Genomic DNA, 12,091 nt, shown 5'->3' on the forward strand with positions numbered 1-12,091 from the left:
TTGCACGGGCTTTGTTTTCTCTCTTCCATCTGAGACTTGTATGAAGCACCATCTCCACAGTAAACTTTGTATCTTGTTTTTAGATAACCCAAGTGTGTGCCACCTCCATATTTTTTCTCTTTGCGGTGATTTAAAAATATAAAAAAAGAGGAAACTGTTGACGAGAAAAGTGAAAATGGGTGACAAGACCGAGCGAGAAGATTCTCGGGACCAGATTCAAATGTCGAGCGAAGGAAAAGCCGCCAATACAGAAACGTTTGAAAAAAAAAATCAACCATAAGTCAGAACAAAGGTTTAAAAAAAACCTACCTTGTCGTGAGAAGTGGGTCGACTCGAAGCTGCAGGGGCTGCACACATGGCGAAGTGAAATGGGGTGCGGGAATGGGAATTCAAAAGTCTGCCCAATTCTGTGCAAGCTACCACTCGAATGAAACAAACACGAGCCCAGGCAGAAAAATCATTTTTGCATTGTGGATTAGGAGACCTCTTGCTTCATATGTATAAAAAAAAGGAAGGGAGGAAGGCTGAAAAAAGTATAGACTCTGGGAGCCCGGTATCCCAAATGGCAGTCAAAGGTGGCGCCATGGCTGCATTTGATGAAGAATGTGAGACTTGGAACTCACAGAGATTTCAACTTTATCTCGTAGCTAATCAAATACCGGAGAACCTAAAGGTTGCAACATTTCTCAGTTCAGTAGGGCATAATACTTTATACTATTGCAAAATTTAGTCCATCCAGAAAAGCCGGGAGCTAAAACCAACAATGAATTGATGAAGATTCTAGAAGACCATTTATTATTGCAGAAAGATTTCAGTTCTGCTGCCATAGTCAGGAAAAAGCAGCTTACAATTCGTGGTGACCTTAAGAAGGTTAGTAAAATACTGTGAGTTTGTTGCAACACTGGGTGACACCCTTTGTGACAGGCAGTGTTATGTGGACTCTGCAACAAAGCGATTGAGAGAAAGCTGTTTACTGAAGGCACCTGAACTCTTAAATCAGCAGGACAAATTGCAAAGTCAATGGAATACAAGAGGCTTCACAGATAGGAGCTGGAGCGAAGATCCACGTGATGGAGACCACCAAAAACAATCCTGCCATCGATGTGCACAAGTTGGACATTCAACGGGTGAATGCTAGAATAGAGAAAATAAGTGCAAGAGCTGTGGCAAAATGGGCCATATTGTCAAAGCAGGCTGGACACGGCAAACGTCACCAACACCGAAGATGTGTAAGAAAACAAAAACACCTCTGCCTATTAGTCGAGTCAAAAAGATGATAGATGAAGTTCAAGACCCCTTAGGAGATGATGTACCTGAACCTTCAAGAGCTGAAACTAGACGTCTTGTCAGTACGGGACGATACACACATTTCTGGGTATTTCCACAACATGATGGAAGTAAATATGGAAGTGGATACAGGAGCAGATGTATTATTGATACCGCAGACAATTGATAACAGGCAGTTAAAACATCTGCCATTGAAGCCATCAAATGTTATCCTATGGACGTAGACAGAAGAGGTCGTACCACCAAAAGGATACATTATGGTAAAAGTGGAAGTAAATGGGCAAACAGCGGAGTTGCCTCTCCACAATGGCCGGGAAAACTTTTTTGCTTTATTTGGTAGAGCATGGTTGGGAAAAATCAAGATTGTCGTTGCAAATCAAGTAGGAACCTTAAGTCAATCTGGTCAACATCCTATATTTCTCACATGTGGATAATGTACTTGTGACTTCATCTCAAGTACAGAGTTGCACAAAAACCAATCCAGTGATGGGGGGACGTTTATAGAAATGGTCCTAAAAGGAACAATGTCAAACATACATCATAAAATCCAGCCTTACATCACAAGACAACTTGGGCTGATACTCCAGAGTGGAGTCTTACTGTGGAGAATTTGGGAGATTATTCCTCCGCACTGGCACAAAAAAATCCTCCACCAGCTGCATGGGTGACTTCCTAGTGTGGTGAGGATGAAGAAACTAACACGTAACTATTTTTGGTGGCTATGCTTAGATGCCCAAATCAAAGAGAAAGTGGAGCAATGTCAGCCCTGTGTAAAACTAAGAAACACTCCACCACTCAATGCTTACATCCGTGGGAATGGCTGAAACATCCATGACAGAGAATACACATCGACCATGCTGGTCCAATTGAGGGATACATGTTCCTAATAACTGTAGATACACATTGTAAATGACCAGAGGTAGTGATTATGAAATCCACGACAGCAGAACAATCTATTGGAAGTTGGATGAAATATTTGCGAGATCTGGTAGACCGGAGCAGGTTGTTTCACTTCCGAGGAGTTCAAAGACTACTTAAAAGGAAATGGAATACAGCACATCAAGTCGGCTCCATACCAACCTTCCATCTATGGATTGGCCGAGTGATTCGTACAGTCACTTAAACACTCAATAAATGCATCAAAGGACTATGGTACATTGTCAAGACAAGTGAATAACTTTTTGATGTCATTCTGAAACACCACACACGCAATGACCCAGAGTTCATCAGCAATGCTGCTTTTCAAAAGAAATCGAAGAACAAAGTTTGACCTTTTAATGCCACCTGATACTTCAGAGATTGTCAAACAACAGCAAGTGCAGATTGCTAGGGTGGAATAAAACTCTAAAAAGAGAGTATTTATTCAAGGATACAGAGTGTTGGCAAGAACCTACACTACCAATGATAAATGGGTACCTGCAGTTCTCCTAACAAAAACAGCTCCAATATAATACACGGTATAGACAGTTGATGAGAGAGTTTGGTGACGTCAGACTGACCAATTACTAGCTTCTAAAGCAAAATCATTGAAACTGCCCAGGAAGTATTTCCGTCGGAAAATCTAAGCAGTGACACTTCTGAACAGAGACCAAACACAGAAGACAAATTCAGATTCTGTTTCTGAAGAACCTTCAACACCAATGGAGAGGGACACTGAAATAACTTCACAGGAAATACTACCAACAAAAGAGAAAGAAGACATTCAAAGGTCTCGAGAAGGCAGGTTCCAGAATGTTAAACACAACCCAAAAGAAATAGACGGCCACCTGTGAGATTGTCTTTTTAATTATATATATAGGAAATATTGATGCAAAGTAATGTATCTAATGTTAATTGGGTCTGTTGTTTAAAATAGTTATTGTTTGGGTCTAAAGAAGTAAAGGGAGTGGGGTGTTACGTATTTAAGTAGTACATCTCTGCCGGTCAAACTCAGGTGATGTGTACTGGCATCGGCAGGGTGGTTGCATGGGCTGCATCTGAGACTTGTATGAAGCAACATCTCCAGAATAAACCTTGCATCGTCTTTTTAAGAAACCCAAGTGTGTGACACCTCCATACTTTTCTCTTTGCGGTGATTTAAAAATATAATGGAATGATGGTATTTCCTGGAGTGATCAGCTTATAGTCCAGATATAATCAAAGGAAAATTTAGTCACAGTGCTACAGCCAATAATGCAGCAGCCCAATAACCTCCAGGTGACGGGGATTGATGACGAAGTCTCCTACCTCAGCTCCAGGATGCTGGTGACATTTCTGGCAGGAAAAACACGTCTGATAAAGTTGAAATCTCCAATGTACAGACTGCCATCTATACCAACAGCCAAGGCAACAGGGGCCAATAGCTTGTTTCCATCAGCAAGGCCATTGCAACTGGGGCAGGAGATGCTTCGTCTGCGTCCATTTCCCATGATGCTGTTGATCACCGCTGGCTGCTGAGATAGAAACTGGTTTTCTCCATTTCCTTTGTGCAAGACACCTGGTGAAGACAGCGAGAGAAGGATGAGCAACAACATTTTATTTCAAACATTAATGACAGCCAACAGCAGAATGCCGGAGACCAATAGGGTTCGTTGCAAAATGTGGTTCCAAAAGGCTTGGAAAAGGGGGAAGGAGAACGAGTGAGGGGGGAGTAGGAGAACTCCACCCAGGTAGAACTCATCTCTGGGCTATTAATGAGGCAAAGGCGAGGACAGCCACCTCCGTCTCGAGCACCAATGAGTCTGACACCCTGAAAATGGCCACCAGCGGACATGGTTCCAACTCAACATTAAGTATCTCTGATGTGGTGTTGAAGAAAGAGACCGAAAAGCTTACTAACTTGGGACAAGACCAGAACATATGAGTGTGGTTGGCGGCCCTGAGAACAATGCTCACACCTGTCCACCACCCCAGAGCAGAATCCACTTATCTTCGCTTTAGTCAGATACGCCCTGGGCACCACCTTGAAGTGGATCAGACTAAGCAGAGCACATGAGGACGTGGAGTTCACCATGTGAAGGACCTCGCTCCACAACTCATCAACCAAAATGGACCCAACCCATTTCACCTTCACCTCATTCAATGGAGCCGACTCCGCTGATAGGATCTGGCCAAATATGCACAAAATAGTCCCCCCATCAGTCCCGCTCAAAGACACAATCCTGGTGCCAAGGGAAAGAGGGAAAAGTCGTGTGTGAAAAAACGCGAACTTGAAAGTATCTGAAAAGACTGGAGCTAGGGAATTGAAATTTCTCTGACAGCGCCTTAAAGCTGGCAAACCCTCCCTCCAGATACAGGTTCCCAAATCTCTCCAAGCATCCTCCCTCCCCCCATGACCGAAATGTTGAGTCTAAACCTGTGGAAAAAAAAGTGATTATTGCAGATGGGGGGGCCAACAAAGGCATAGAACTGAGTTTAAAGTGCTGCCTGAACTACCTCCATATTCTCAGGGTGGGCACCATTACTGGATTCTGGGAAAATCTTACCAGAGAGAACAGCAGCGATGTGGTTACTATTGCCCTAAGGTTAGGACCCTTTCAGAAACTCGCCTCCATTTGCCCCCATATGGAACTCAGATCAGTGAACCACGATAGTACTTTCTGATTATTGGCTGCCCAATAGTAAAATAATAACTTGGGTTAAGCCAAGCCTCCTGACTGCCTGTTTCTCTGGAGCAACACCCTGTGGATCCTTGGGGTCTTACCCACCCAAATAAATGAAAATACTAATTTATTAACTTTGATAAAGAAGGGCTTGGAGAGAAAAGTGGGGAGACATTGAAAAATAAATAAAAATCTTGGGAGCACGTTCATTTTAATAGTCTGAACCCTGCCCGCCAAGGACAGGGGGAGGTCGTTCCACTTCTGCAAGTCAAATTTGACACCATTGACCAGACTAGTATAATTTAATTTATGAAGAGAGGCCCATCCGAGAGGCCACCCGGATTCCCAGATAATGAAAGCAAGTTCTAGCAAGGCGAAAAGGTAGTGTCCCCAAATGGGCTCTCCTCCCCGGGGATTTAACAGGAAAGTACTGGTTCTTATCCAAATTCAACTTACACCCAGACGAGGAGCCAAAACTCCCAAGCAGTTTCATTATCCCAGATACTGGGTCCGTGATATAAAGAAGGTCATGCCTTCAAGGGCACCCCATGCTCCTCGCCTCCCCGACTTATCCCACTCCACTTAATAGAAGATCTATAACAACTGGTTCTATTGCCAAAGCAACCAGGAGTATAGACAAATGACATCCCTGCCTCGTGTCCCTACTCAACAGGAAGTAGCCAGAATTCCAAGTATTTGTATGAACACTCGCAGTGGGGGCCCTATAAAGTAAACAAATCCAGGATATTAACTTTTGTCCAAATCCAAACTCCGAAGAAGCTCAAAGAGATATTCCCACTCGAGCACAGAGGAGGGAAAAGGACAACATTTAACAGATGATGTATGTTGGATGCCAATTGCTGACCCTTAACGAAGCCTGTCTAGTCTTCCAAGGTCACCTCTGGGAGGCAGTGCTCTAACCGCAGTGCCAGCATTTTAACAAGTAACTTGACATCCACATTTAAAAGTAAAATATGTCTGTATGATCCACACTCTGTTGGGTCCTTGTCTTTCTTAAAGATCAAGGAAATAGAGGCCTGCACAAGAATAAAGGGCAATGAACCCCAGAATAAGGAGTTGTTAAACATATCTAAACTTGAAAAGTACAAATTGCACCTCAAACGTCTTATACAAGTCAATGGGGAAGCCATCAGGACGAAGAGCTTTACCAGTCTGCATCAACTCAATGCATTTCATAATTTCCTCTGAGCCCAACAGAGATTCCAACTTTTCACACCTCTCCCTCCCCACAGTCGGGATGGATAATCCATCCAAAAAATCCGCTGGAGTCTCTGATCTATAGAGATCCTGATAAAACATTTCAAAAGCCACATTGATCTGAGGAGAGGATCGTTGGAATGAATCAAATAAACCTTCGCTGAACTGCTCCTAATACAATTATATCCTTTTCAAAATAAGGAGACCAAACTGTACACAATTCTCCAGGTGTGGTCTCACTGAAACCCTGAACAGCTGCAATAAAACTTCCCTACTTGAAAATGCCATTCCGCTTTCAATAAATGTCAAAATTCCATTTATCTTCTCAGACTCTTTACCTACTCTTGATAACTTACTTTCCCACTTATCTTGGTGTCATCTGCAAATTTAGCTACCATCCATTTGGTCCCTTCATCCAAGTCATTGGTATGGAATCTACATAGTTGAAGCCCCAGCACTGATCCCTATGACATTCCACTAATCACATTCCTGTTAGTCAACCAATCCTTTATGCATACTAATATATAGCCCTCTATACATAAGAACATAAGAACTAGGAACAGGAGTAGGCCATCTGGCCCCTCGAGCCTGCTCCGCCATTTAATGAGATCATGGCTGATCTTTGTGGACTCAGCTCCACTCTCTGGCCCGTACACCATATCCCCGAATCCCTTTATTCTTTAGAAGGGCATCTGTCTTTTTCTTAAAAACGTTTAAAGAAGGAGCCTCAACTGCTTCACTGGGCAAGGAATTCCAGAGATTCACAACCCTTTGGGTGAAGAAGTTCCTCCTACACTCGGTCCTAAATCTACTTCCCCTTATTTTGAGGCTATGCCCCCTAGTTCTGCTCTCCCCGACCAGTGGAAACAACCTGCCCGCATCTATCCTATCTATTCCCTTCATAATTTTATATGTTTCAATAAGATCCCCCCCCGCATCCTTCTAAACTCCAATGAGTACAGTCCCAGTCTACTCAACCTCTCGTCATAATCTAATCCCCTCAACTCTGGGATCAACCTAGTGAATCTCCTCTGCACTCCCTCCAGTGCCACTATGTCCTTTCTCAGGTAAGGAGACCAAAACTGAACACAATACTCCAGATGCGGCCTCACCAACACCCTATACAATTGCAGCATAACCTCCCTAGTCTTGAACTCCATCCCTCTAGCAATGAAAGACAAAACTCGATTAGCCTTCTTAATCACCTGTTGCACCTGCACACCAACTTTTTGCGACTCGTGCACCAGCACACCCAGGTCCCTCTGCACAGCAGCATGTTTTAACATCTTACCGTTTAAATAATAATCCATTCTGCTGTTATTCCTCCCAAAATGGATAGCCTCACACTTGGCAACATTGAATTCCATCTGCCAGACCCTAGCCCATTCACCTAACCTATCCAAATCCTTCTGCAGACTTCCGGTATCCTCTGCACTTTTTGCTTTACCACTCATCTTAGTGTCGTCTGCAAACTTTGACACATTGCACTTGGTCCCCAACTCCTAATCGTCTATGTAAATTGTGAACAACTGCGGGCCCAACACTGATCCTTGAGGGACCCCACTAGTTACAGGTTGCCAACCAGAGAAACACCCATTTATCCCCACTCTCTGCTTTCTGTTAGTTAACCAATCCTCTACCCATGCCACCACTTTACCCTCAATGCCATGCATCTTTAGTTTATGCAGCAATCATTTGTGTGGCACCTTGTCAAAAGCTTTCTGGAAATCCAGATATACCACATCCATTGGCTCCCCATTATCTACTTCATTGGTAACATCCTCAAAAAATTCTACCAAATTAGTCAGACACGACCTACCCTTTGTGAACCCATGCTGCGACTGCCCAATGGGACAATTTCCCTCCAGGTGCCCCGCTATTTCCTCCTTAATGATAGATTCCAGCATTTTCCCTACAACCGAAGTTAAGCTTACCGGCCTATAACTACCCGCACACAATGTGCTCTTATTTTGTGACACACCTTTGATGTGGGATTTATCAAATGCCTTTTGGAAATCAAAGTACACCAGATCTCGAGGTTCTCCATTATTTATCTTGCTAGTTTCTTCCTCAAACAAATCTAATATATTAGTTAAACACAATTTCCCTTACATAAAACCATGTTGACTCTGCCTGATCCCTTATGTTTTTCCAAGTATCCTCCTGTAACACCCTTAATAAATAATTCTAGCACTTTCCCCATGATAAATGTGAGATTAACTTGCCTATAGTTCCCTGTTTTCTATCTCCCTCCTTTCTTGAATAAAGGTGTCATATTTGCCTTGTTTCAATCTACTGGCATCCTTCCAGAATCAAAGGAATTTTGGAAGATTATCGCTGCAGTCACTTCTTTTAAGACCCTAGGATGCAGGTCATCTGTTCCTGGGGATTTGTCAGCCTTTAGGTCTAATAGATTTCCCAGTGATGGTAATTATTTTCAGTCCCTCCCTATGTTTCACCTCTTGAATTTTAAGTAACTTTGGAAAATTTTCTAAAGTGAAGATAGACACAATATACCCATTCCTTAGCTTCTGCTTTTAATTATTGATTCCTCCGACCCACCCTCTAGAGGACCAGCATTCACTTTAGTTACTCTTTTCCTATTTAACTACTTGTAGAGACTCTTATCATCTGTTTTTATATTTCCAGCTAGCTTTCTCCCTCTTTGATTTTTTAAAGTCACTCTTTGCTGGTTCGTAAAATCTGTCCAATCTTTGGACCTAGCACTAATCCATCCCTTTGGGTTGGGCGAGGGGTTAAAGTCTCAAAAATCTGTTCCTGGCAGAAATCCAGATCCAACCTTTCCATTTCCGGCTTTGACCAAGGGCTTGGTGGATTCAGGAGTTAGTTGTTTTCATACTTGCCTCCTGGATCCAGGTGCCTGCCTGCAAAGCCTCCGTAATTTGGCACCACACCTCAATGGCTTTTTCGATCCCATCACAAAGCCTCTCACCTTACCCCCCCACCCCCACTAAGCCCTCACTAAGCCGCTGGGGAACGCATCGTGGTGAGGTCGCCAGCAGCCGGACTGGAAGATCCTGACGGTGGGAAGGACCGGAAAAATTCAGGCAGTGGATTCGTTTTGAACTGCTACTGTAAAGTTAGGACAGACATGATGGGCTGAACCCGCCTCATTTTGTTCTGAAAATAATCATGATTTTCCTCCGAAAAAGTAACTGTCTGTCATATGAACTTATAATAGTTGTAAAATCTGTCAGAATCCAAATTAAATTGTCACAGCATAACAGGTATTTGAAACGATTGTGCATTCGAAGAAATTGAGTAGAATAAGCTACAAGAAATTGGCCAACCCACCACTTTTCACGTTCAACACGTGGTGCTTATCCAGCGACCAACCCCCCAGGTTGGATGGATCCAGTTCATAGCCCTGCAGCAGGGCAGTTCTCTTCTCCCACAGTATAAGATTTGGACAAGATTCATATTCATATCCAACTGACACTGAAAAACAAACAAGCAAAGGAAATTTAGTTGACAATATTTTTCATTTTCGCAATCATAATCATGCATCAGAATTCACAGTATACCTGTCCTCCTTTCTCTTCCCTCCTCTCACTGTGATTCAACAAAAATAAATAAATCACAAGTCTGGGTAAGATTACAATGCAGAGGAATGTGGATACATTCATACTGTTGGGGAAACCATATCCGCATGAACTGGATTTTTCTTTCAAAATGTCGAAAGACGTTGCATGGATTCTGACCTGGAGTTTATTTTTAAAAAGGTCAAAAGTTCACCTTGGAATTGTCAACAAGTGCGCCTTTTCCAAGAAATCACATGACCAGCATGGTACTTTAGGGGGAAGAGCTGTTTGTTTGTTTTGAACTACAATCACCTCAATTGATGGGGAAAGATTGGGAAAGGCAAAAAACTGGTGATTTATTGGGTAACCCATGACAAAGACAGACTTTAGGTTTTGAACCTGTGGTTTTGAATCTAGTGGCCTGGATTCTCTGATGAACTACGATTTTGTGGCCATTACGGAGACATGGATTCCACAGGGGCAGGAACGGTTGTTAGATGTTGCGGGGTTTAGTTGTTTTAAGAAGAATAGGGAGGGAGGTAAAAGAGGAGGGGAAGTGGCACTGTTAATTAGGGAGTGCATCACAGCTGCAGAAAAGAAGGTAATCAAGAAGAGTTTGTCTACTGATTCAGTATGGGTGGAAGTTAGAAACAAGAAAGGAGCAGTCACTTCATTGGGAGTTTTCTATAGACCCCCCCAATAGCAGCAGAGAGATGGAGGAACAGATTGGGCGGCAGATCTTGGAAAGGTGCAGAAGCAACAAAGTTGTTGTCAAAGGTGACTTCAACTTCCCTAATATTGACTGGATCCTCCTGACTGCAAATGGTTTGGATGGAGCAGATTTTGTCAGGTGTGTACAGGAAGGATTCCTGACTCAATATGTAGATAGGCCGACTAGGGGGGGAGGCCATATTGGATTTGTTGCTTGGCAACGAACCAGGCCAGGTGTCAGATGTCTCGGTGGGAGAGCATTTTGGTGACAGTGACCACAAATCCTTTACCATAGTCAAGGAGAGGGATAGGAACAGACAGTATGGGAAGGTATTGAATTGGGGGAGGGGAAATTATATTGCTATTAGACAGGAGCTGAGGAGCATAAAGTGGGAACAGTTTTTCTTGGGGAAATGCACAACAGTAATGTGGGGATTGTTTAAGGAGCACTTGCTGCGAGTGCTGGATAGTTCTGTCCCACTGAGACGAGGAGGAATGGTAAGGTGAAGGAGCCTTGGATGACAAGAGAAGTGGAGCTTCTAGTCCAGAGGAAGAAGAAAACTTACATAAAGGTGAGGAAGCAAGGATCTGGCACGGCTCCAGAGGGTTACAAGGTAGCCAGGAAGGAACTCACATGGACTTAGGAGAGCTCGAAGGGGGCACGGAAAATCCCTGGGGGGAAGGATTAGGGAAAACCCCAAGGCGTTCTACACTTGTAAGAAATAAGAGGATGATCAGAGTGAGAGTACGGCCGATCAGGGATAGTTGGGGGAACTTGTGCCTAGATTCTGAGGAGGTAGAGGAGGCCATAAATTAATATTTTACTTCAGTATTCACTAGAGAGAGGGACCTTGTTGCTCATGAGAACAGCGTGAACCAGGTTAATAGACTCAAACAAGTTGATATTAAAAAGGAGGATGTGCTGGAAATTTTGAAAAGCATCAGGATACAGAAGTCCTCTGGGCCTGACAGGATATACCCAAGGTTACTACGGGAAGCGAGGGAGGAGACTGCTGTGTTGTTGGTGATGATCTTTGCGTCCTCACTCTCCACTGGAGTAGTACCGGATGATTGGAGGGAGGCGAATGTTGTTCCCCTGTTCAAGGAAGGGAATAGGGAAATCCTTGGGAATTACAGACCAGTCAGTCTTGTGTCTGTGGTGAGAAAAATATTGGAAAGGATTCTGAGAGATAGGATTTATGATTATTTTGAAAAACATAGTTTGATTAAAGATAGTCAGCATGGCTTTGTGAGGAGCAGGTCATGCTTCACAAGCCTCATTGAATTCTTTGAGGATATGACGAGACATATTGATGAAGGTCGGGCAGTGGATGTGGCGTATATGGATTTCAGTAAGGCATTTGATAAGGTTCCCCATGGTAGGCTCATTCAGAAGGTTAGGGGGCATGGAATACAGGGAAATTTGGCTGTCTGAATACAGAATTGGCTGGCGGAAAGAAGGCAGTGAGTGGTAGTGGATGGAAAGTATTCCGTCTGGAGGTCGGTGACAAGTGGTGTCCCGCAGGGATCTGTTCTGGGACCTCTGCTCTTTGTGGTTTTTATAAATGACTTGGATGAGGAAGTGGAAGGGAGGGTTAGTAAGTTTGTTGATGACATGGAAATCTGCTTTTTGTGGTTTTTATAAATGACTTGGATGAGGAAGTGGAAGGGAGGGTTAATAAGTTTGCTGATGACATGAAGGTTGGTGGAGTTGTAGATAGTGTTGAGGGCTATTGCAGGTTACAACAGGAC

General features: G+C 43.4%; 1 protein-coding gene across 6 annotated transcripts in view; it reads right to left on the bottom strand.

Annotated features, from left to right (window-relative positions):
• The window catches only part of LOC140427083 (teneurin-2-like), a 3,867,843-nt gene that overhangs the window by 52,548 nt on the left and 3,803,204 nt on the right, over positions 1 to 12,091 (bottom strand). For all 6 annotated transcript variants that reach the window (XM_072512582.1, XM_072512581.1, XM_072512584.1 and 3 more), the window contains 2 exons: positions 9,402 to 9,545; positions 3,514 to 3,763 (listed from right to left, as the gene is read on the bottom strand). In XM_072512582.1, coding sequence (XP_072368683.1) covers positions 3,514 to 3,763; positions 9,402 to 9,545 — 394 coding nt within the window. The remainder of the gene's footprint in view (positions 1 to 3,513; positions 3,764 to 9,401; positions 9,546 to 12,091) is intronic.

This window comes from Scyliorhinus torazame, chromosome 7, assembly GCF_047496885.1.
Source record: "Scyliorhinus torazame isolate Kashiwa2021f chromosome 7, sScyTor2.1, whole genome shotgun sequence".
Taxonomy (NCBI): Eukaryota; Metazoa; Chordata; class Chondrichthyes; order Carcharhiniformes; family Scyliorhinidae; genus Scyliorhinus; species Scyliorhinus torazame.